Source organism: Lichenostomus cassidix, chromosome 20, assembly GCF_008360975.1.
Source record: "Lichenostomus cassidix isolate B80296 chromosome 20, HeHo_3.0, whole genome shotgun sequence".
In the NCBI taxonomy this organism is placed as follows: domain Eukaryota; kingdom Metazoa; phylum Chordata; class Aves; order Passeriformes; family Meliphagidae; genus Lichenostomus; species Lichenostomus cassidix.
The window spans coordinates 8,819,116-8,845,298 of record NC_139500.1 but is presented as its reverse complement, the minus strand read 5'-3'; the positions used below and the strand labels follow the sequence as shown (position 1 = coordinate 8,845,298).

Here is a 26,183-nt window from a genome sequence, read left to right as displayed (position 1 = left end):
TAAATGATAGTTTAACCCTCTAACCCAGCAAAGACACAGCCCCTAGAGCTTACCTGGCCATGCATTACCCCAGCAGTATCTGCTCTCTTGACTGGTGCAGGAGACAGCTAAATCCAGGGCTTTTCTCCCTTCTTGTGCACTAAGGAGTGAACCTCCTTGGCTGTAGGTTATTCTGGTGATTGTAAGAAATGCCTCTCTCCCTGCTGGGCAGATTCTAGGTCCAGGTAAACATGTTTGTTTCATAAATGGATTAAGTTGAAATAAAAAATGAGAACAATTCTGAAAGAGCTGCTGTCAAATCAATCTTTAATCAGAGGAAAGTGTATAAAAGGGGCCAGTGGCCTGGAAGAAGATGCTGTGGATAATACCTGCAGAGGCTGTTCATCCCAGACCTGCTTCTGAGTTAATTCAGATCCTAAATACAGTGACTGATTCTTTCACCATGGATGCACGTGGCCAGGGTAGAACTGAACAATCCATGCTGTCCCTTACCTGCCCTGTGCTCTGGAGGCAGCTTTCTTCTCTCAGGCCTTGCTGCTGCTGCACGTGTGATTAGAGGACTGCAATTAGAGACAGCAGGTTTTGTCTTCTGTGGCCATGTGAGACCGGAGCAGAGCAGGAGCCCTGTGAATGAGTCAGCACTAGAAACAAGGGATTCAAAACCTTGTCCTTGTTTGTGTTGCTCTTGGTGTTGCGGCTGCACGTGAGAGCTGTGGTCCTGGGCCAAATTCCTGCTGTGCCTGTAGAAATGCAAAGCAGAATGTCAGCGTCAGTCGCAGGGCGCTCGCAGTCCGTGGCAGAACCCAGCAGATGGGGACGGTGGGACAGATGGGCGAGCGCGGGGAAGGGTGACGTGGCATCGGTCAGCGCTCAGCGTGGCACACTGCCTTCCCGGGCCACCAGCTGCTTCCCGCTCCTGTCTCCCACGGGGTGTCCTGCTGAGTCCTCCAGCACGCCCCAACCTGGAGCATCCACCTGTGCCATGCTGAGAGTTGTTTTAAACGCTGATGGATGGTGGGGGGAAGAGCTGTAGCTGCTAGCCCAGGGGTGTTGAGCACTGTGCCGCAAAGTGCCATGTGGAAGTTTCCTTGGTGGTTGTGTGGGTGTGGGTTTACAGGGGAGAGGAGGTGTGGGTGAGGTCATGGGCCGTGATGGTGGCTCTGTGCTGTTCTCTCAGCTTTTGCAGCACACACTTGCAGCCATGGAGGCTGGAGTGTTGTCTCTTTCCCTCAAAAGTGGCCTGACGATGCAGAGGATGGTGCTGAGTTCAAGCCATGTGTGCAGGAGTTGAGGGTGGTTATATCTGACCCCTGCCAGCCACAGGAGAAGGCTATTTCTTTCTCTTACTCTGCTGTTAACTGGTTCCCATGTAGAAGAATCTGTCCCTGGAAAGCTTTCTATCTAGGAGACACTGTTTTCTTACTGCTTCTATTTCATGTGCAGTTAATTCTAATGCAACATTTATTAATTCAAAAGCACTCTGTTCTCCAGGCAAAAAAAAAAAAAAATTATCTTTACTCTGTCAGATCCTTGCATCAGGACAAGTTGTGAAACGCTGTAACTACTTTGCTTCAACATTTCTGTTTGACAGAATGTGTGGATCTGCTTTGTGTAGGGAAGAATTAAGTTTGATTGGAGTAGTTGTTCTGAGGAACAATTTATCTGTGCAATTGTTTTCTGAAGCACTATTTACTTATATTTGAGTGCCTTCAGTTAGATTAGAAATGTGAACAATTTAATTTAGGAAATGGTCTGCAAGTCATTGATGGTTTTAGTGGGGCAGTGAGACCTGACTCACCCAAGACTCTCAGCCCTGCTGTCTCCTCCTCTCTCCCACAGACATCTGTTGAGAAGCCCCATTAGCATATTTGAATAAGGATTTCTGCTCCTCTGCGGAAGCGTTCAACACATTTTGAATATCCCATCTATCCAGATGATGTTCCCTTGAGGTTTGATTTTATTTTCTGGGAGAATGCTATACTGTGTGGCAACATGTGTCATGATAGGAGTTCTGCAACACAATGATCCATCACTCGTACCACTGCTTAAGTCATCTGCTGGTGACACACAAATTAGGCACTCTCTGCTTTCTGTCAAACCATGCTTGCCTTGAAATCTGCATTTAAGTGATATCTTTGGCTTTGCTTTTGCAAAACAACATGCTTGTAAAGGCTGGGAAGCCCTGGTACAGCCTCACCACACAGGGCTACATCAAGCTCTGTAGCCCTACCTTTTAGTCAAATCCAGCCACAGTTAAATCACTGAGATGGATAATGTTCCACCTTCATGCCATCATGTCAGCTTTGTCCAAAACACAAAGCACTCATACAGCCTTGCTGAAGCCAGTCTAAAATGTTTGAGTGCTCAACAATTTGGAGAGTACACCATGTACAGAGGTAAATGTCACATTTTTCTCAAAACCGTTTTATGGCTAAGAGGAATTTATGGTATTGTCTGTGTCTTTATTCTTGCAAATGATGTAGAGGTAGAGGGGTCACTTGTATCTGTTCCCCAAGTAACTAATATATTCCCAATCAGAAGGATAGTTTACCCTAAAATTTAGCTTAAATCCAAATGGAGATAGTGGATTGCTATTGCATTGGTCCGAGCAACATGGGAAGCAATTGATCACTGTTCTCTTCAGAGCAACTCTTCACATCACAAACCTGTTCCTCCTTGTGCTGGTAATTCCAAGCCAGGAAATGACTGTAATTACAATCACTGCTGTCTGGCATCCCTCTTCCTCCTTTTGCTTTTTGGACCAAAGAAACCTGATGGATGGTTTTGTTTTTGTTGGGTAGCTTTTTTGTGGTTTTGTTTTGTTTTGCATAGAGCAGTTTTCCAAGTCTCCTGTTGACCTTCTTGCTGGACTTGGGATTGTTCAGGAGGAGCAGTGTGGACAGTGCCCTGATTGCTGTCTGGCCCCTCACAGAGAGTAGTGTCTGTCTCCCACACTTTACATGCAGTATTCCTATTTACAGGAACACTGTAAAGTGTGCTTTGCAAGAGTGTCCCTGCTCCTGACTAACACTCAGCATATTATCCATGCTATTTTCCAGATCATTTCCCTGCATGACTGCTGCCTGGCTACTCATTCCCTTTCTGGCATTTGTGTGTTTAATTTTTTCAATGCTCCGAAGTTTCTACTTTTTACGATACCTTTCCTTGGATTGATTTGGAGGATTGAGCTATTTTATCCCATGGATATTGGTCTGAATTTAGTATCTTTTGTTTAGCAACACCTGTGCTGCTGAGATGTTGTGGGATTAGGAGGTGGGGTAAATGGGTGTGATAAGGTCCTTTATCCCCTGGGCTCCAGGAATACAGTGCTGTTTGTGGGTGATTTTGGCAGCTGGAAGAGATGCTCTGTAACTGAGGGTCCATGGGCAAAGTGCAGCATCCTTGAAAACCTTTGCTTTCAGTGCATCTGGACTGGCCTGTTTTTTTCAGGCATCTTCTCATTGCCTCATTCTGTGATGTTCAGGTCAAAGGACTACTGGGGTGTCATTCACAGTTAAGAGCTGGAATGAAGATTACAGTGGTTCTTACCATTCTTCACATTGGTGATATCTGATTTAAGACCTTATAGTCTCTGTCCCCAAGGAGCAGATGGTTGTGTCTCTCTCTGGAGCTGACCATCCTTGAAGAACAGCAGTTCAGCCGTTGGTGGGGTCAGACTTGCAGAATGACCCACCTTAGCAAGGCAGCAGCAGTGTCACCAAGGGACAGGAGTGTGGGCACAGGCTGCCCCTTGCTCAGCTCCCTGGGCAATAGGGATGAGGCTGACATTTCCCAGTGGTGACAGTTTCCCAGTGGTGACAGTTTCCCAGTGGTGACAGTTTCCCAGTGGTGTGGGACTTTTGCCAGCTGCCCACCAGCAGTATGCATATTTACAGTTAGCAGGGAATGTATCCTGCCACGTGGATGGAAAACATGTTAATTGTGTTGCAGCCAAGATGTCTAAGAAGATTAAGATTTTTTTTTTTTTTCTGTTGGAAATCCAGCTCCTTGTTTAGCACTTCTCAGCATCCTGGGAGGATTGTGTGGGTGGGTGATTTTTTTTTCTTCTTTTATTTTTACTATTTACCTTTCCTTTCTTGTGTTTGGTGTATGTCATCACAGCTCTAGCAAAAAGTTAGGAAACCTTGACTCAAGATTTTAAGGTGGCTGCTTTATATCCATATTTGTGTTTTAATCAGATTGTCAGGAAAAAAAAAAGGAGAAGGCTTTTCCTTTCTAATGCCTGTTGGATTTCCAGCTGCTGTAGTTGATTAATTCCTGAAAGTATCAACTCAGACACAGTAACTTTCCCTGTCCCTTACTTTCAGGCGTGCTGCTGTCCCTCTGGCTGAAGCCCTGCTACCTCCTGCTCTGAGACCTCACCAGTGGCCTGTGGGATTAGAGCACCAGTTCTGCAGAGCCCTTTCACCTTTATGGCAGTTTGAATTAAATTTACAATAAGGGTAGACAGTGCTTCAGACTAACTTGAAACTTGTCAGTACTCTGGTTTTCCCCAGATCCCCCCAAACCAGAAGGAATTGCAGGAATTGCTGTTACAGTGCACTGTTGCATTTCAATGGTGAATTTGGTATGTTTTCCAAAAACTCAGGCATTTTTGTCTGGGTTGATCCCCACACATCTGCCTTTGTGGATCACAGTCCACAGTGCATCCCCTCCAGATACGGGATTTTTGTTTCAATGTAAGTAAACAGAAAGTCTTAGGTCACATTATCTGATGTACCTTGAGATAAAAACAAGCATTCTGCCATAAGCATAGCTTTTAAAGGAGTCAGTACTTGGTTTTAAATATTAAATGTGCAAAGTTGGGCTTTTTCAAAAATGCCTGTGACTTTTGGTCTCAGGTATTTGTTCAAAGTGAGTGGGATTTGTGGCTGTGTCTGCTTTTGTCAGTTCAGAAAATCACCCCACAGCTCTGCAAGTGTGGGGCTGAGACTGCTGCTCTGGTTGTGCAAAGCCAGCTGGAGCAGAGGAGCAGACCCTCCCTGGGATTCTGCAATTGAATAAATCCATGGGGGAACATTGAAAACGCTGGTGTGGAAAGCAGGGCAAGCAGTGCCGAAGGTGGGCGTGCAGGCCAGCGCTCAGCCTGGCAGACAGCACGTGTTAAATCAGGGTGATTTATGGAACAGTTTCTGTTAAAAGCTTCCTCGTGCACTTTAGGAAGCGGAGCTGCCAGATTGGTCAAACTCCAATGCCCAGACAGTTTGAATTGGCTGCCGGCTGCAGTAACAAGCGTGGCGAATCTCGAACAGCCGTTTCATCCTGGCTTTGCAGGCTGCCACAGCGGTGCTGCTGCTCGCAAAACAGACAGTGTCAAAATGTTACGCGCTGTGGGGACATTGCCATGGCAACGTTAGCATCCCATGACACTCATTCTCGTACTGCGGTGTCAGCGCATGCTGTCGTCGATGTACTTTCCTCCTCCATCTGGGGCCTTGAGGGATGCTGTGGTACAGATTGTATGGATTTCTTCAGTTATGGGGCTGAGGGTGGAAGAAATGCTCTTACTGGGCTTCTGGGTGTCTTAAGTAAGGCAATGATTCCTTCTTTTAGCATAGCAACTCTCACATGATTGGACTCAAAAGCACCTGGATTTGCTTTCCGTTGCACTGAGGAAGCAGCTTTCCCTCCAATCAGATGGTTGCTGCAGTGGCTGTGTCCTGCCTGGCATCAGAGGCACCCACACTCCTAGCAGGCAGCTCCGAGTTCACTCCCTTTGGAAAGATGCTCCAGTCTTGTTTTGGGGCCGATCCTTTCATCCTGATGCCCTTGGGTGATGTTTCCTCCATGGCTACCTGGAGGTTTCATCGTGTCTTGATGAATGGTTTGGGCCTGCCTAAAAATACTTCAGTTTTTGCTGCTATCTCTGCAGTAACTGTGTCCCACTAGGATTTTGAGTATTCCCTGTGTTTTCTTTCTTTCTCCGTGTCTTCGTATATTTCCACCAGGTGACGTTTTCCAAAATTAGCATCATGGGGATTTTTTTCACACATGTTTATTGGCTCTTTTCCCTCGACACAGGGAAAACTGTTTTCAATCTAAGCTAGAGCCTTGGCAAGAAACCACAAAGGTGGAGATGCTTCCTGTATGGCCACCTGAGGACCTTCCACCAGAGCACATTTCTTACTTCTGCTCGGTACTTTGTAAGAGCAGGAGAGAGATCTTGAGTTCGTTATTGTGCGTGTGAAGGTTCTGAAAATGGCATGGGCAAAGGGTTGTTTAACTAAGGATTTGCCTACCCTGTGTGCACAGGCTGTGGATGTGCAATTCAAGGTATATAACAAAGCTTTTTTTCTCACAGTGGTGCTACAGCATAAATGGATCAGATATGATAAAACCCAGAGCTTCTGATCTTCACATCTGGTCTAAAGGGTCTGAGAGGGTAAATGTGGGGCTTGAGAAAGTACCCATTGAGGCTAGGATAAGGAGCACGACTTCATTTTTTGATCATATCTGTTACTCAGAACCCACTTCTGAACTGTTTCACAACAGTAATTCTCAGCTCTCCTGTTTTGCCTAATGCTCTGCTTTGAGTCGTGCCAGAGTCCCAAGTTATCTTTCTATAAACTTATTTTTCATCTGTTTCCACTGAATTCCTGGCATCTGCCTAGTAACAGGAGTAGGTCTGTTCCTGTGACCTGGCTGCTCGGTCTCTGCAGAAACACTTTTATTGCTCCTGCACAGGAGACACTGCTATGTCCTAAACTCAGTTTTTCCCAAGACCCAATCCAAGCCAAGTTCCTCTAGACCTGGCATCATGTGGGCCCTATTTCAATATTTTTCTATTTCTGTCTCAGTACTGCCTGGCTTACCTACTAAAACACTCTATGAAATATTGCATGGTCGGTTGAGGCAAAACCTGGCTTGTTGCTCTAGGAATAATACCAGGCAAATTATCCACAGTCCATTTTACTTGGTGAATTCAACTGTTTTCACAGCCTGTTCACTGCAGCTGTCTGCTGCAAAAAGGCAGCAAGCTTGTTGAACAGATTGACTGTAAAAATCAGGAAGTCCTATTTCAGGCCATAATTTTGTTTAATTTCCTGAACTCTAGAAAGCAATATATTTTCTAAAACATCTTTCCCCTGGAGCCCTAAGGCTGGGTTGCCAAAGATCACACATACAGGGTATTACCTGCATGAAAAATGTTGGTGGGAGGGTTGAATCCTGAAGCAGGGATAATGGGATAATGTTTCCCTCAGCAAAATATTAATAACTTCGCAGACTTATGTCAGTTTTGTTAAGAATGAGCTTTTATATACAAGTTGACCAAGACAGGAGTGTTCTGTGAATGTCAGTTATGCAGATTAAAGCAGCATTTGGCATCTGATACTCAGTTAATGGTTTGAAAACTGGATTTTGCCTGCTTTAATGCTAAACTACCATGTCAGGAAAGATTATCAGCCTTTTATTTCAGTTTGCAAGGAGGTAAAAAAAAGCTTAACATCTTGGTACAAGTACATCTTACAGGGTTTAGACATCGTAGAAGATTTGGTGACCTGCTCTTTTAATCTCTTATAGTCATCAGGTTTGAGAGGAAATTGCAGTCAAAAGTGAACATTTTAAAACTTGCTGATCTTAGAGGTCTAATAGTCAACCTGTTTTTTCCCCTTGATTTTCCTGTGCGTATTTCTTCAGACCGGCAGGTGTTCAGTCCACTAAGGCTGCAGTGCAGGAAGGGGGAAAGAGCTGCAGAACTAGGACAGACTTGGAGTATATTTAACAATGTTCTATTTCGATGTGACAACAGCTATCGAACACCTACAAGATTGCAAACTGTGATTCACTCGGAAGCTGATATAACTGATGTCACGTTGTATTAATAGCTACAGAATTGTAACTGCTTTTAGCAGTGAGATTCATTAACAGCCTCTACAAACACTCTTGACAATCAGTTGAAAACCTGAAAATATTAGGTGTATATAAAAATGGATTATGCCATAAAGGGACCTCCCCGTGCTGCCAAATGTGTTTACAGCAAGTTCTTGAGAGTGTTATGCATAATGATTCCTCTTCATCACTTTCAGTAGGTCTTAGTGATAGGAAAAGGTGTTTGAGGACTGATCCATACTCTAAATTAATTAGGAACTGCTGATTTAATTGGGTTACACGATGTGAGTGTATTTGGGGATTATGGTGTCCATGGCCTTTTTCTTGGCACATGGAAGCTGTGCAACCTTCCTGCATAGTGCTGATGATGTCTTGGAAGGTACTTGTTCGTTCACTTGTTTTAGTTGCACATTTTGGCTTCAATGGGTATGGCAAACCATGCCTAGACAGAGCTCTCCAAGGTGTACCAAATGCAGAGAGTTCTGCTCCCCTCTGAGCCTTACATGCTTTCCTCATGCAGGCTGATAGCCATGTCTGAGGAGATGGGTGTGGAAGAGAAGGAAGTGTTCAGTCCATCCTAGTATCTCTGAAGATACTGAATTAGTAGCTGATGATGGTGGCATATAATGGTCCTCTCCAGCCTCTGTTAACTCTGCTCTGAGCTGAATGAGTTGGTTACACTTCCAGGCTCTCAGTGAAGTCATCTCTTCATTACATACACATGGTTTTAAGGTTTGCATCTGCAGCATGATAGTTCAGAACATGGTTGTAGAAGTGAAATGAAGACTGAGATTCAAGAGAGGAAGTGTTCAGGGTGGCACTGGCTCCATGTCAAGCTGTGTAGTCAGGTTTGTCACTGGAAGTGAATGTGTGGACATGTAAAGCTGGGCTGACATTCCCAGTGCTCTGGGTATCTCTGACAGTTGTTCCATCACGGTCAGCCACCTACTTCCCTCAGTTCCTTCTTTCCTATATACATCACAGTACCTCTTCTCTTGGCCATGAATAATTCTCTTGTCTTTGAGTTTTCAGGTGATGTCTGCTCTGCCTCATTCATCTGTCACCAGGTTTTGGCATCTCTCATTTGGATGTGACCTTACTTTTGTTGGCATGTGACTCTTAGTCTGTTGTGTGCTGAGTTCTGGAGGTGGAGTCTTCTGAGACTGGTAGGAAACACAGCAAAATTGCAAATACCAGTCCTTTGAAAACAGTACTGTCCGCCAAGGAAGCAAAATTCCTTATTTTGAGAAGATGGAAACCCTAGGCCTTTTTTTTCTTTCTCCATTGTACTTTTTTACAAGGTTAGAAATCTTGGTTTTGAGTACATCGTTAAATGGTCATTCACCCTTCCTCCCTAGAGTTACAGGCAGCTGTCCAGATAATGAAGTACATTTGATCATCTTCCAGTAACACTGTTTATATTTTAAATATCTCAGTAGCAAACAATTCATTGGGCACATAACACAGCAAGTGATCAAACCATGTCTGCCTCAATGTGTCTGTTAAAACAGCCTACGACAGTTAAGGAGTGTAATTAGCAAGACACATAGAATGGGATTGAAAAAATATGTGAAAATAAGCAGAAGGATTTAAAAATGATTAAGAGAGTAAATGACAAACCAGTAGTTAAATGGTGCATGATTAATGACTGCAGAAGTAAAAGGTTGACTAAATATTGTGACTCCGTAATGGCTACCCCAAAGTGATAGAAAAATAGTCTGTTCAAAAGAATCCAGACCTGGGTTTATATTGACACATATGCTGACTCTGGGTTTAGACCTGTTTCTTAGACTTGGCTTAGGTGAGCATCCCCTGAGGTGCTTTCCTGGTCACTTGATGACCTGAGATTCCTCTTCCATCTTTAGTATTAATGATCAGTATCAAGATATCACATACCCCACTGAAATGCTGTGAGAAAAATTACTTCTCTTCTGAGCTGTGGTGGGGGGGACTGGACTGGAAGTTTGCAGTGTGTCAGTAAAGCTGTTCTGAGGAAAATCAGGCTTCATGTTCAGTAACTCTCAGTTTACAGAGTTTAGTTTTGTCTCTGAGCACTAAATTGCTTTGATTTCAATAATTCATCTCCCTCCAACTGCTTTATTGTCATTTGATTTATTAATGAGTTGGCTCGGACACTATCTTAGTGCTTTATCACAGCTAAGTGAAAGCAAGGGTTGTTTTAAGCACAGATTGTGTGAAAAATACACCATTTCCCTGGAGCTGTTCCCTGAGGGCCAGCAGGGTTAGTTTGGTGTGCATGAGCTGGAACCCCTGAACTACAGCCTTGCTGTCAGTAGCCCTTCCCAATACTCCTCTCTCTGTCTCTTGCTGTAGAAGAAATTCAGATCATGCTTTCTTTTTTTCTAGAAGTGGATTGTGATAGTTAATTAGATAATGTTTGTAGAGCAGTGTATAAAACCTGCCAAGGGTCACTGTCCTCACTGGTATTACTAGAACTGGAGGAAGACTGCCAGAAGGTATTGATTACTTGGTAAAAATAAACCCTTCAAACTTCTTTGGGGTTTATTCGTTACTGCTTTTTATCTCTGCATCCTGCAAACATTTCAGAGGGTGGATTTGTTTGCCAAAAGATCAAAACAAAATGTTGACAGCTACTGGTGCCAATTTGTAGCCTCCCATGTGGGCGACATCAGAGGAATTTGTGCAGTGCTCTGGAAAGTCTTTTGAGGCTTTAAATCCCTTGGATCCTGGAAGTGTTGTTTGAGCAAAGCATCCAAGTGTCCAGGTGGGGTAGCACATCGAGTATCAACCATGAGAGGATCTCTATGGGGCTTGTGAAACTGTATTGTTTGTAGAAGCTTGTATGCACTTCCTAAAGCTGACATTTTGATTTTAGTGAAGTTTGTCGATTAATTGAGTAAAACTGAGGGTGCAGTGGGTGCTGCTGAGAGCGCTGTGTCTGGCTGGTGGGAAGGGCTTGGTGCCCTCTCAGTTTTCTAGTTCATCTCACAGTCATGGTTTACACTTCTCACACACCTCACCATGGAAAACAAAATGTCACACTTTGAATTCATTAAGCAGCTGTGACTATTGAGAGGGAAAGCTGTTCCATATGACAGTGAAATACAGGGAAAAGTCACGTATCTGTAGCAGAAAATACATGAGGAAGACAAATATTGTGTAATGTTCAGAAGGGCCAAGTCATGCTTCGTAAAGGGAAATTTCTGAGGAGAATGGATACAAGAAGAAGATAATTCAATCAGGAATATGGCTTATGGAATACCAGGAGGATGTACTAGTCATTCATAGATCCAGAGGGCTAGAATTCAGTAGTGAACTTCAAAATCAAGTGTGGCCTTGTGGTTTCCCTAATGGAAATGTGCAGTTGGAGCAGAAGCAAAATGTTACATCTTTCTCCAAAACAGGCCAAGGACAAAGCACAGACCTCCAAACATCTGCACATGTTCTGACCTAAAAATTGCTTCAGCAGGGAGACTAAACCAGGCTTTGGTGTGGACTGGAAAGTGCTTTCTGTGCATGTGTCAGACTTACAAGTGAATTTGCTTTGATTATCACAAGTCCCCTTTGTGTTCATTTCAAACCATAAGGCTCCTTTGAATGAATATTTGGGTAAAAGGAAGGTTTTTAAGTGGACTGGTGATCATCCAGCAATCGTAAGAATTGACTTGTCGTGGAGCAAAGGGCATGTCTTGTCAAAGCTGGCCGGTGGTGCATGAAGGTCCAGTGCAGTGCTGGCCTGTCCTGCTAACCTGCTTCTTGGGCACAGAGCACCTGCTGGGGGGCTGCACTGACCAGTGATACTCTTTGGTAATCTTGAACAAGCTGCATTTCTTTTAAAACTCAGGATGATTCATGAGCAAAGGAAGGGCAAGAACCATAAGCAGATGCAACCAACTCACTGACTTGGTGCTAGTTGCTCAGATTTGTTCTAGATGTAACTGAGATATCAGCAAGTTTTCCAGCTGCCTGCTGCATAAAGTATGGGTGAAACTGGTTAAAAAAAAAAGGCAGATGACAGAATTAATATGTAGCTGTATGGGTACATGGCTGGTGAAAGGGAAGAACAGTGCCAGTGCTGAGAAATGGCAAAGAGGTTTCTATTATTGACATTTCTGTTATTTCAATATGTCACAACCCATCAGTAACTTAAAGATGGAGAAAGGACTTTGGGAAATGGGACAGTAAATATCTGCCAGCACAGTTTTAATGCTCTTTCAGTTGAGCTGTTTAAATGTAGTTGCCTGTTTGAGGAAACCACTGAATATAGGTTTTAATGCTTTTGCTGCTTGGTAGGTTCTCATGTGGGCATTGCAAAATCATCCCTGATGGTCCAGATATGTGTGGAGTTAGACATGAGCATGGTGAGTGAGAGGGGAGCAGCTCTACAGGCCTTGCACAAACCATGCAGGGCATCTAGTTTCCACAAACTATAGAGAAGGAGAACTTGGAATCAGCTTAGGAAAGGGATGGGAAACTGCTGCAGTCTGAGGACTGTGATCTCATTTCTCTGTTGTGGCAAAATGGAAGGAGTAAGAGATTTTTGTGTCTGTCATGGTATCTGGAGAAAGTCAGGGAGATGGCAAGGTTTCTTAGGATGCTTCTTCAGGATGCTGGCCCAGCTTCCAGTGACTCGTGGCTTAGGGACTTCCTCTGTTCCTGAAATTTTTCCTGACTGATTTAATGCAATTTCTTTTTGAACCCTTGTTAATGTCCATGAGCACCCCAAAGTCCTGCAGTGAGGAGATATCCAGCAGTACCACTGCCCCTCTCACCTCATGAGGATGTCTGCTAAAATGTTGGCATGATGAGTTCTTAGCTGTGAGTTGCCACAGAGCTGTGGTAGGGCAGACCCTAATTTTAGCACATTATGCTGGTTTAATGACAGTAATAGAAAGTCAATTTATAGGAAAGAGCAAATTGCCTTTTTATATGGGGAGGAGGATAATTCCTCCCATGTGTTACATTATTAAATTTGTAATCTTCATTTCTAATGCTTTTCAAAAGTGAATATTAACAGAATCTAAAATGCAGCTCATAAATTTATGAGCTGCATTTTTTTCCCCAAACTCTTCAAGTTCTATAATTCGTCTTAAAAGGTGAACTTCAGCAAGGTTAGAGTTTTTTTTTTTTCTTTTTTTGCTTAATAAATGAAAATCCCTTACTTGCTGCCTACCTCTGGACAAGCTTAAAGGCTCTAAAGATACTACATTTTGAATAGCAATAAAGGATATCTATTTCCATTCTTGCTGAGTGGTGAGTTCTGAGTTCAGGCTTATTCCCTAGTGATAAAAGACACCGGAGAGAAAAAAATGACACGTTTTCGTATGTCATTTGCTAGCGAGGAGGCTGTTGTGATGCTCTTTTTTGTTGCCAAGGAAACAGAGCCCTGAACTCCTGTCTCTGCCGGCAGGAGGAGGAGGAAAAGATGTTATTTCACTCCTGAGCTCGATTTGTAATTGTGACTTGTGATCAGAGACTGTGAATGGGTTGGGACCGAGGGTCTCACTTTCCAGTTCACTTTCCAAACTGTGTGTCCTACCTCCTTGTGTTTGTTTCCGAGTTGAAAAGAGTGTGAAGGGTGGAGCCCGGTGGGGTGGGTGGCTGGCACAGGTCGCTGGCACAGTTACTGTACAGCGGAGTGAAACACAGTGCTCGGAGCACAGGCGGTGATGGAAGGGGATTGTACTTCTCTGACCTTGCCACTAACATCTTGAGAAATCCCAAGGCTTCCTTATGTCAGCCCAGTTGTTAAATCTGAGAACAGAAACATGAAAGTTACCTGCAGGTATCAGAAGGCAGGAAGTGACAGTGATGCAGGTGCTTCGTAAGCACGGTGTCCTCTCCTGACCTTCTTTCTTTACTATTGGGCAGCCATTGCCTACATATTTTATAACGAGATTCCCATAAAACTTTTTTGTAGGTACATTAAAACTATTTTTTCACTCACACACTACCCTTTAATGCGTGTTTGATCCCCTGAACTGTCAGTGTTGCCTGCAAGGCTGATACTGGCTGTGTCACAATTGCTTCTTCATCTGTTCTCTTTTCTACTCTTGTAGTAGAGAGAGATTAGCAGGCTGCTCTAAAGCATTATGTTCATTCTTGCTCCTCCTACAAAATGTGTTCAGAAATATCTGACACAGATCACGGGATTTTGGTGAACTTTCTCCCATGTACATGTCATGGGGTAGCCGTGCTGCAAACAGGGATCACATCTCAGGATGCTGTACTGGTGTGTGGCTGTTGTGCGTTGTGAGTAATTAATGCAATTCCATTCAATACAATATTGAACGCTGTGGTGTGTCTCTTCTTCACAAAGGACTGATTCTTACTCCATCTAGTCGTTGGTAATTGGCAAAACTAGATTTTGGTATTGTTCCTAAAATGTGTTCATCTCCTTTATTAATTAATCTGTGTTAGTCTGATGACTTTTTACTTCAGTCCTCAGTAATCTGCAGCCAGGCATGATATTTTGGTTGGTTTCCCACAATCTGCAGTATCTTTCAGCAGAGATGAACACGTTATGTTTATTTTCCAGCTCTGGCCAAAGGGCTTTTTCTCCTCTATTGGAAGCTCAATACTCTGCATAGACAAACAGTGAACTAAATTTCCCAAAGGACTTCAAATAATCTGGGATGTTTTTCTATCTGTGCTCTGCTTTTGTGCATGCAGAAAGCAGATGTAGGAGGCAGTTATGTGTCTGCCATGTTCGTCTGTGGGAGAGTGTGTCACTCGGATGAGAGTTTGCATGTGTCTCTTCAGGGTTTGGGCTGTGAAAATTTTGCTTGCATGTTTTTTCTTAGGTGTCTGCTAGCTAAATTTCAGTGCCTCTGTTTTTGGTATTGGATGGTGTTTTCCATGTGTAACGGCCTCACTTGGCCCCAGCTGAAGATATTTATGATGTATGATTGGCAGGGATGTTTGCAGCGATACAAACTCACTTTGATTTCTTAGTCACTGTGAATGACTTTATGTTGTGAGGAACTGGTGCTTCTGTCCTACTTCTGGGCATTGAAGCCTGACCTTCCCTTCCAGCTGTCCTGAGATGTCTGCAACCAAATTACCCCAATCATGAAGAACAGGGTGCTCTCCTTTCACTCCACCCAAGCAAAACCTGGCACTTGATCCAGAGCCTTAATCCTGGAAGGGGATCTATGTCAGAGAAGCAGTATTAGTGCAGTGAATCCATTTGCAGGCTTTTGGGAAATGCAACCACTCTCCAAGCTCTCCCTTCAGCACCACAGGTGTGCTATAAACACAGGGTTTTGTACAGTTCTTGGTACCATTTGGGAAAAAAAGGGTTCCCTTTAGCGTGCCTGTGGTGGGCTGTGGTGATTGCCTGGCACAATAGACACTCCACAGCACATCTCATAGGATGTCTCCATGTGAGCCAAAACAATATGCAGAATTAGAGGCGAAAAACATGCTGCCTTGCTTCCCCTAGCATTTGCTACAGGTATTCCATGAAAGCACCTTTGGTGAAGCCTGGCACAGGTAGTTGTATCATGTGGTGAAATCGTCTGGAATTAGGAACTCAATGCCTGAAATTGTTTAACTTCTCTGGAAACCAGACCACCAGCTCCCCCTCTCTTGCTTCCACAGTGGATCAAATAATTGCTTCCAAATGGACACAAGTTATTAAGCCGTGTGTATAATTAAAGTCAACTCCTTGTGAATTTGATCATTCATTTCCTTAAGGAAAATATGATGAAGTAATTACAACCCAAGCTAAACACAAATCAAATGCTATTCTAAGCGCAATTCTGCACCAGGATTCTAGTTTATGAATGACTCCAGGGTTCTGTGGCTTCGTGCCTGTTAAGGAAATGGGGCTGTGTTTTTAATTGTATTTATAACGAGTGAACAAAAGGTTGCATGACTCATTCACTGTGCCAAGACTCTTGCTCTCTGTGCTCACACACACGTGGTCTCAACAAAGCCACTCACTCCTAAAAGAGTGTCAATAGGACTGAAGAAAAGGGAAAAATCTCATTAATAAATCTGGCCTTGTTAACTGCTTCTCTCTGAATTTTTTCTGTACCAAAACTAAACTTTACCTGCTGTGTAGTAGCTGTGAGTTTGAGGGAGGCAAATATTTCTTCAATGCTTAAGCTGCTGTCCTGACCCTCATCCCATCATTACTATTTCTAGTTTTAGCCAAATTTGGAAGAGAAATGCAAGATGGACAGACTTTTAAAATGCTGGAAAAGATGGCTCTGGGTAGAGAGAGAAACACAGACTAGTGTCCCCAGAAGAAAAGGTCTGATACATAATATCAACTTAAAATTAACATCTGGGTGAAAGCAAACCACTGGAACTGACCATCCAGTGGGATGGAAAGGTATTTCAGCTCCTCTGAGAAGTTTTGGTGGCTTCGGGAGGCTCATGACCTGAGTCCTCTTCTGCAGCAGGAAAGCAGAGCTTGCAAACAGACTGCTGAAGTTATTTTGCCCACTGCTTGCTTCCCAAAAGTTACCGAGCGAAGAGCAGGGTGCTGGGCTCTGCCAGGAGGGGCAGTCAGCGAGCAGGCAGGTCCAGCAGGCTCTAGAAAGGCACAAGAGTCTTGTGCAAAATTTCTTGGCTTAGTGAAGTGTGGGCAGGGCAGCTCTTTCATCTCACGCCATCCTTCTCTACAATGGCTCTTTCTAGTAGCTTTATTTTTGTGCATTCACCTCATTTTTGTGATCCTTTTCTAGATTGAGAGGTTTTTTGCAGCTCAGGCTCATTCATATTTCAGAACCTGGACTTAAGCAACGTCCTCAGTTATTAATAGTGTGAGATGGATGGCAGAATCAGGACATTAGAGTGCTCTGGTTCACCTCTCTTGTAATTAAGTAGAGAGCCTCACCTGGCCATCACAACTTATGTTGGTTAGCTGGAGGACTTCCAGCCACAGGGACACAAATGGGCTCAACCTCTGGTTCTCCTTGTGAATTAACAAGAAGAAAGCTCTGGGATGGTGCTGGCACACAAACCAGCCACTCACCTTTCTACTTTCATGTTTTCCTGTTTTCCACATCGTGATAGGTGGCAAAGTTCTACGAGTTTGGAACTGAGAACATGTAGAGAACTGCTGGTTGTTGATTCTAGGTATGACACTTCCCTCAACATTCTAGGGAATAAATATTACAGTGTAGTAGTTAAATAAATCAGTTAAATTAATTGCCTGTGCCAAATGCACATGTTCTCTGAGCTCATCAGCTAAATTTTCCTTGACTTGGTAGATACCTGGACTGCAAACCCCCAAGGCCTCCCAGGTGGGCTGGTGTCAGAGGTGAGTTAACTCTTGGTGAGGCTTAAACCCCAAAATCCAAGAAGTGGAAAGATGCAATCCCCTCATTGCTGTGTAGGGAGAATGCATGTGTGTGTGTGTATATATATGTATGTTTATATATATATATGTGGTTTATTGCATTATAAGTACCATAGTAAGACTATATTCTTAAGGTATCACCCCTTGCCTAAGTACAAAAGCAGCCAATGAAGAAAGGCCTGGGATGTGGGATGTGTCTGTCCCAGACATGCAGCCATTCCAGGGACAGCTGGTGCAACATCAGCAGTTCCATGCTTGTCTTTCCCTGGAGACCTGGGCTACAGACAGGGCAGTGTTCAGGTTTCATTGCTAGGCTGCTGCAGAAATATTGCAGCAGCGAATTTTCTGGATGGATATGGACATTTCATTTAATCAGACTCTACTGCAAAGCCTGGCAGATTGGGGGAAGAGAAGGGGGCAGTGTGTTCCATTTTCTTATAAAAATAAAAATGCAAAAGCAGCCATCAGATGAAGCTATTTGGATCCTGCTGCTGCAAACAAAATAGAGACATGGAAAGAATTCTGAAGAGCTGGGTCTAACTGCAAAGTAGTTCCCATGAAATAGTCTGAAAGAACCAAACATTTTTTTTAGTGTTGTGGGACTGCAACTGTTTTATAGTGAAAAGCTAAACAATATTTTATGGTAGTCAAAAACTCCATTTGAAAGTCACTGACAGTGGAACATATGTGTTTACCTTTTGGCTGTTGGCTTTCTCTCTTTGGACAGTGAAGGAAAAAATCACCAAGTGATTTTCCTGGCTACATGCTTGTTGCAGGACTTTTTCTTTAGACACTTTAAAATGAAAATTTTGGCCATTAAATTTTTTTATCTAGATGAATTATCAAAAAGGTCATCATTAAAAATAGCATCATGGGAACTATTCAGTTTTAACCTCAAAAGGAGCAGGAAAAAAGATATTTAAAATATGAAAATGGAGCCCATGAAGAAAGGAAGCAAAACTGATGCTTTACCCATGCCCCAGCCAAACTACAAGAGATGATAACATCTGCTGGGGTTAAGACCTGCTTAAATACAGGCACAGCTGGATTTAAACCAAACTGCAGCCCAGGCCAGCTTGCTGCTCTAAGTGGCTGAGGAGTTGGGATTTGGGCTGGGTTGTGGGGGCATGAAGGGAAGGCAGCTCAGAGGCTGTTGATGCAAATAACCCTCTGAATGATTTTTGATCCTCTTCTAATGGTGAGGGGGAAGAACAAAAACCTCTAGGTTCGGGAGGGAGTTGGTTTGACATCCTCACATCTGGGCATGGGTGTGTCAGCACTGCCCGTTGGTGTGGATGAGCACAGGCCAGTATGAACTCTGGGATGAGAGAAAGTGTTTTCGTGCTGAGATACCCTTATGGCCCAGGAGCAATAGAATGTATTGGGTCTGTGCTACAGTGGGAATTTGGAGGTGTCTCACTGGCGTCTCCAGAGGCTGCCTGTGCAGGCAGGGCATCCTGGCCCTGTTCTGTGTTCAGCTGGAGTTGGTAGCTGTAACAGCAGTGCAAATAGTTGCTAATTTTACTGTTATCTGGCTTTCACGAGAAGAGTTGATTGAACTTTCCTAACCCTGTGAATGTACCTGACCTCCACAGATTAAGCATTAACATGCTGAAATATCTTTTTCCATCCCATAGAAGATTCTGTGCTTAATTTGGAAAGAAGGGGTGTGATTTTGTTGGTGTCTGAAACTAGGACAAGGGGAACGAAGCAAGCAGCCTGATTAGTGCCCCTGCTTATCCCCAGCCATTTTCTGTCATTCTGGTGGATTACTCAGGCTGTGATGATAGCCTGGCATGTTCTGGAGCACAGTACAAACTGCCTCTCTTTAGGTGCTCATAATTCACACTCCATTAGGATGTTGATGTAGGGAATGCTTGGCAGGATGTCAGAGCTTGCCAGGCATGATGAGATTGAGTTCATCTCGTTAAACTGCATTCTGAAGTGACAATCCAGTATTTATTTTTTTTTCCCCTCAGCAGAAGCAGCCCCTTAGGAGAGCAGCAGGGCTTGCTCTGAACAGAGATAGCCCTGTAAAGGGCCTCTGCTGTCCACCCTGACTGCTGACAGCTCAGTGTGTGCCAGGCTGACACAGGTGTTGGGTATTCATGCAGGGCTGTGGGAAGACTTTTTCTCCTTCGAAGCTGAACAATAAAATTTTTATTCATCTCAGAATCAGATGAATCAGAATTGATTCATGGCACACCAATCTTAATACGTGTCACAGGGAGTCAGCATCTGACTAAACAGGAAAATAAAAACCTTTTTTGTTTTAAATGCTTCAGGAACAACAATGCAAGGGTTGAACAAGAAGGTTTGAAGAGAAGAAGTTAATGTGCTGACTTTTCTCAGCGTACCTGAAAATAGGTAGGAGGTAAAATGGTCAGTGCTTTAGCAGTCTGATGGGGTGCTGAGCTGAGACTCCCACTGCTGCTCTTTGCCCACAGACATGCTAAAGACCAGTTGTTGGACTTGGGGACCTTCCTCACCTCAGCAGGTGATACTATCCAGATGGGTGTTTGATGTTTTCCCTTCTTCGTTTTCAGCCCCAAAGTGACCTGCATCATTTTCTTGGGGGCAGATCTTTGTCAGGGGAAGAAAGGTAGAAGCAACTCTTAGGGTCAAAACTAAAGACTGAAATTATTGGCTGTGAGAAATGAAAGGACTTGTGAGCCTGTGTTTGAGCCAAGGGTAGAGCTGGCAGATTCTGCATGAGCAGAGAGGACATAGCTCGGGGCAAATCTCCTCTGCAGGCAGTTGGGTCCTGTCCTGTTTCTGCTTTCTGCGTGATCCACAACATGCTCTGAAGGCTTCATTGACTCTGCCAGATGGGTTTTGCTGTGTTCCCTTGCTGGAGTTGTCAGTTCTTCATGCTTCATAAGTGCAGGTTTGTATTTTGGAGCAAAGCAGGCAATTCATGTGCTGAGGAAGCCAGGTGTGAATCCAGAGAGCAGTCTGCCCAGGTCAATGCCCCACAGCATGTATGGATGGGAGTTGTTCCATACTGCTTGACTTGGGTAAGAAAAGCAAGGGGAATGCAGCCTCTTCACTCAAGCTCAGACTAATCTTCCCTGGAAAATACAAGACGATATATTTTCCAGAGCTTTGAAATAGGAGTAATTGAAAATAAGCATGCAGCTGATCTTCCTTCTTGATTTTTCCCCTTGCATCTCAAGGTAAATTTTGGGAAAGGATGACAGCTAACCAGGCTGTTTTGCCAGACCCTTGGTGTGTCTTGGGTGGCCCATGTTGGTGCTGTGTGTCCATGTGCTTTGGTGCCACTGTGTTCTGTGCTTAGAAGTGGTTGGGTAATTCAGGAGCAAAGCTGATTGAATTAAAATTCAGTCAATGCCTAATCTCAGGGCTAAATCAATACCAATTAATTCTAAAGTACAGGAGGGTCTGTAGCACGTGCATCATGCTGATTTCTTTTTGTGATGGTAGTGTCCAGCAAACTGTGAACATGGAACAAAAAATTGAAAACAAAGTGGAAAAGAGAAAGATGGTACCAAGTACCTGGGTGGAGGAAAAGTTAAGTGACAAGAGAGGAGACAGTGTAGGGGCAGTGCTCTGTCTCTCAGAAATACCATCAATAAATGCCTATTGTAGAATAATTCTATGTAGGAGTAATAATTATATAATCATGACCTTGTGATGAGTTGTTGCAGGACTCACATAGATTTTTCAGGACTTGAGGGCCTCTGAGCATGGAGAGCCCTGTCAGGAGCAGAGAGAAAGGGCTTTGAAGAGTTGTGCGTTGGACTGTCTTAGAAGAGGACATGAGAAGTGGTGACTCTCCCCTTGGTGGGGAGAAGGAGACAATGCTGCTCCTATTTTTCCCACCCCCATGATTTCAGGCTAATACAATTCTTGATGGCAGCTCTACCACAGGGGTGGCACCATCCTTGAGAAGAGCTGCCTCTCGGTGTGGTTGACAGCTGAAAATTTATTTAAGGGAACTCTCCAGAAGATGCTCTGCTCTGCACATGGCACCTTCATGGTGACCTTGCTCCTCTTCGTTCATTACTGGGTTGTCTGGAAGGAACTTTTGGTTGGCTGATCTGATGTCACTCAAAGATGGAATGAGGGGAAACATGATAATGAGATCTAATTAATAATGAACAAAATGATGGAATATAATTAATACCAGTCAAGAAGAATGTAGGCAAAATGGGTCTTGTGAGAAAATGTTTTCTCCAAGTTTTAGAAGACACAGATATCTGGGTAAGTGTGGTGAGTATGTAAGGGTTTTGTCCTAGAACAACATGACCCTAAAAATATGATCGTGATAAATGGATTAAAAACTTGCTTCACATATCAAAAAGCAGTTGTCAAGGAAAAGCCTCAAAGAAAGGAGGGCTCTTTTGAAGGCCTGGTGGTGCTGGTGTTTTTGTTTGATTTGGAGCAAGCATGAGTTTGAATCTCACTTAATTCACAAGCAATGTGGCCATTAGAAAGAGAGTAAATAGTATTGAGGGTGGGAGAGCTGTACAGAGCTGTCTGGCGTTTTGCTTGCTTTCTCTTCAAATAAAATTCGTTTTCTTACATATTTTTTGTTATAAAGTTCTGCAAGGTCATACCAGCAGGACAGGGAAGGGACTGCACAGCCTCCAGGTGAGGTGTGATGTGACCAGGAGCTTCCTGTGGTCTTGGGAGATGCCAGCAGAAGCAGTGAAGATGAGAGTACAAGCTGATTTTTACGTCTGTATGTCTTTGTGCACTAAAATGCAGACTCCAGTTCTGCTACGCATATTCTCCAAAGGGGTGGTCATTAAAAAGATTCAAGGCCAGGGTAAAAAAAAAAATGCCAGAGCATGAGAGACATAGAGATGTCAGTCTGTTTAACTTGTCAAAATAAGATTGAGAGATAACTTATCTGCACTGCAGAAAAGTCTATAGCGAGAACACAAAGCAGCTCTCAAGGTGGAGAAGGGCACTAAAAAAACTGACGTGTGAAAACTGAAACCAGGCAAATTTAAGCCACATCTCTAAATGTCAAGTAGTAAAATAAACTGTGCAGGCAAATGGCAGATTCTTCATCTCTTGATATCTTCAAACCCGGAGTGGATAATGCTTTGGAAGGTATTCTTTAGCCAAACATAAATTGTTTGGCTGAACAGAGGAAAATCGAAGCGCCTGTCAACACTGAGAACTTGGCAGAGGGACTGCAGGGCCCTTCTGGTTGTTGGCGTCAGTGAGGTGCTATGTATCTTCATCCTGGATATTTGATCAAAAAACTGCTTCTTCCCAAGGTCATCCCAAAGTAAAATCCACTCTTGGTCATGTGTTGCACTGCAAGCTTGACTGACTGCTTAACCTCTGTTTGCTGCTTAATTGGAAGAGGTGCAGGGAATGAATCTGGTGATGCTGCAGAAAATGTCGATATTTCTCTAACTTGTTCTAGATTCCACTGACAAATTAAGACAAATTATTTTGCCAGGCAACACCCACATAAATGCGTATCATTTACCTTCTGGTTTGCAAGGGTGTCAAAGCGCAGAGATTTAAGGTAAGGGAGGAGGCACAGCTATGCCATGCTCCACACTGGCCAGAGGAGGTTAATAGTAGGTGACTGTTGCTTGTGAAATATTTTTGGCTCACAGATGAGAAGCACAGTGTTGTCCATATTTATTTCCTTCCTAGGTGTGCTGTCCCTGATCTGTCATCCTCTCCCAGCTGATGGGGGTGGATAGTTTAGGAATCTATATCATTTCTGATGGCATCTCTGGTGCTTATGGTGATCTCTTACCCTGTTTCAGTCCTACCTCTGGCTGCTGTGGTTTGGGAGCTTGCCTTTTTGGCAAAAAAACCTACTTCCCTTCTGTTCAAGTGAAACTTTTGGTGAAAAGAGACGATAGGGGGAAAAAGGTTGGAGAAACCTTTCTTCAGAATAATGAGAGGTGGTTTGTGAGATGCCAGAGTTGCTGTGCATCTCTGTCTGGAAGAAGAGGGAAGAACAAAGGATTCTTGTCCTCTATTTCCATTGTCTTGTTTTACAGAGTTTCTTGATTAAACTATTTCCATTTTTTCTTTTTTTTTTTTTTTAATCTGCAAAAGCAATCAAGACTACCAGAAAACAACCCACCCAGCAGTGGAAAGCTGTGCATGTGGTGCTCTACAGCTGAACTTGCCCCGTGCCAACTAAATCATCTCTGGTACAGTGCCCTGGTTGTCCCATAGTAATGCCTTTCCTTGCCTTTGGGCTCTTCTGCTTTATGTCCCTGACTTTGAATCAGGACGTGACTGATAGAAAGCAGCAAGCACCTTGGGTTGCTCCAAACCCTTGCTCTGTCCCAAGCCTCTGGTTTGTTGCCAGTTGTGGGTGAATAATCTTTTAATTCTGAGTGTCTCCAGGCACATCTCATTAGATGGGGAAATAAGAGATTTTTTTTAAACAGATGTTGCATGGCTGGGCAATGGGGCATTTCTAATTTGTTTCCTACATTTATGTCATTCGATGCTTTGACTCTGGCTGCCAGCAGAGCTCTTGTGAGGACTCACCTCTGAGGGCAGGAGGATGAGTGCTCTGAGTGCACACGTGAAGGAGGGATGGGCACTGGTGCGTGCGGATGACTCAAAGATTGTTTGTGGAGGTGAATGCAAGGCAGATGAAATGGACCATCAAGTCTGCCTGCAAGGCTGTGGGATGTGCCCTCAAAGGAGCCTACAGACCCCATCAGAGGCTCCAGTGAGCTGCACAAGGCTAAAGAGGCTGCATCAAAGGGAGCTGCTCTGCACTGGCTGGGAGAAGAGGCACAGCCATTTCACAAGGCTTCGCTTTTGTTGATGCCCATATTGTTATTCTTGCCTGAAGGTTTGGATTTTAAAAGCACATGAGAAATATGCTTTACGTTTGTGTAACTTCCTGATTTATACAATGTGCTTCATGCATTGCTCTAGGCACACAAACAGTACAAACTGTAGTTAATGTTAACCCAGAACGTGCAAATTCGATCCCCTTAGCTCACAGGGACATGTGTACACACGCTGCACCATATGTGGGGACAGCAGCTGGTACAGAGCCCTGGGGCCAGCACGTTTACCCAGTTGGAAACCTCATGATACCAGAGGAAAAGGTACTTTACAGCTGTATTTATAGGAGAATTTTTGTCTTTGCATTTCAGTGTAGATACAATTGGAGAGGTAGGATAGGAAGCATTTCTGATACCTTACCAAATTTTTTTTTTTCAAAGTCCCTGTTCACACCAAGATCTAAAGTAAAGTATTTTAGGTCAGGCAGCCTGCTACACAAATAACAGTGTATTTTAGGCAGGTTCTTAAAAATACCCTCATATTTCCTCAGTAGTTTGGAGAGTGATTCACAAGAAGTTCCACCTGAATATGAGGAAGAACTTCTTTACTGTGTGGGTGCCCTGGAACAGGTTGCTCAGAAGGTTGTGGAGTCTCCCTCACTGGAGATACTCAAGAACCGTTTGGATGCAGTCCTGTGCAATGTGCTCTATGATGACCCTGTTTCAGCAGGGAGGATGGAGCTGATGACCCACTGTGGTCCCTTCCAACCTTACCCATCCTGTGATTCTTTGAAAGATTTCTTAAATATTTAGCAATCCTGAGTTCTCCATACTCAGTAGCTGGGTCATTTCTCCTCTGGAGGTGGTACTCAAAAAGCTGGAAGGATTCTGAGAGCACCATGGGTTTGTTGCCTGAATCCAGGTTAATGACTGGGCATCCTTAGAGGATTTAGATTTCTGCTTTGTTCAGAAAACTTGTAGCAGATGTGTTTCAGGATGAGTGCTCTATGTGGGATGAAATCTGGAGCTTCCTAACACCAGCTACAGCAATTAATAGTAATGGTATTCATTACATATTCATTACATAACATGGTTTGTTCTGAGAAACAGACTGCTTGAGATGGAGGATGAAAATAGCAGCTGTTAATTTCAGAGGGCTGAGCCTCTGAAGACTGCACCCAGGAGGAACCAGAACCTACTTAATTCCCTCTATGCTGTGGCCCAGGGTGTCTACCGAGGGGAATAGTCCTCTCCAGGGTTTTCCAGTGCTGGTGCCTTTCCAGTGCCACCAGGGAATGTTTTGGCTGTGCCTAACTATTCCCCTGTGGCTGGTCTGGGAGGGCTCCTGTTCCCACAGCACCTCTGGTGCTGCCTGGCCTTTTCCTCCCCTCTGCTCACTTGATGCCCACCAGGACCTGCCACTCTTTGGGCTGTTCCACACAAGCTGAGGCAGCAACATGGGATTTGGGAAAGACTTGGAGGCATCATGGTGTACACCTCAGCTGTGCCCCGGATTACTGCTACTGTGTTCCCTGACTGGGTATCTCTGGGTGTAGCCAGCTGGTGTGGCTGCTTGCTCGATGGATGATTAATTGATAGAAATGGTTGGAGTAGGTAGGGAGGTGTGCATGCTCTGAGTATCTGCTGGCCCTGGCATGGTAGAGCACTGAGTGTGTTCCAGAGATGACTTGGAGCTGCTGCTGAAGCAGGGCTGAGTAGGGAAATGCTACATGACAGATGCCAGGCTGGTCTTCTGAGAGACCCTCTCTGCTTATTCTGGGCTCTGTCAGTGCAAAAGGCTCTGGGAATAGAGGCTGACTGCCTTTTCTCCCCTTGTGTTCCTAGACGGTGATGGTCGGAGACTGAAAGGAGCCATCCAGAGGAGCACAGAAACTGGCCTGGCTGTGGAAATGCCCAGCAGGACCGTCCGTCAAGCCAGCCATGAGTCCATCGAGGACAGCATGAACAGCTATGGATCAGAGGGAAAGTAAGTCATCTAAAGGGAGCTGGCTAATCACTTGTGGGATGCACTGTCTCTGTACCTATTCATTTTCCTCCAGCATGATGGACCTTGTGTTTTTCTGACTTGCCTGTGCTGCAGGTGTACTGCCCATCCAATTAGAGCAGATCTCTCTGTCTGCATAGCTGGCACATACTCGACTGTTTATATACTTTTTTTAGTGTCCTCATTATTCTGAGCTGAAGCAGATACCCATTACTTTTAACCGCTTTGCCTTTGGATGAGTAATTCAGGGTCAATAGCAGAGGCTCATTACTGGTCGTAA

General features: G+C 44.1%; 1 protein-coding gene across 1 annotated transcript in view; it reads left to right on the top strand.

The window, feature by feature from the left end:
* RIMS4 (regulating synaptic membrane exocytosis 4) overlaps positions 1-26,183 on the top strand; it is a 50,581-nt gene that overhangs the window by 5,344 nt on the left and 19,054 nt on the right. Inside the window, exon 2 of the mRNA XM_085079495.1 lies at positions 25,744-25,885. Coding sequence (XP_084935621.1) covers positions 25,744-25,885 — 142 coding nt within the window. The remainder of the gene's footprint in view (positions 1-25,743; positions 25,886-26,183) is intronic.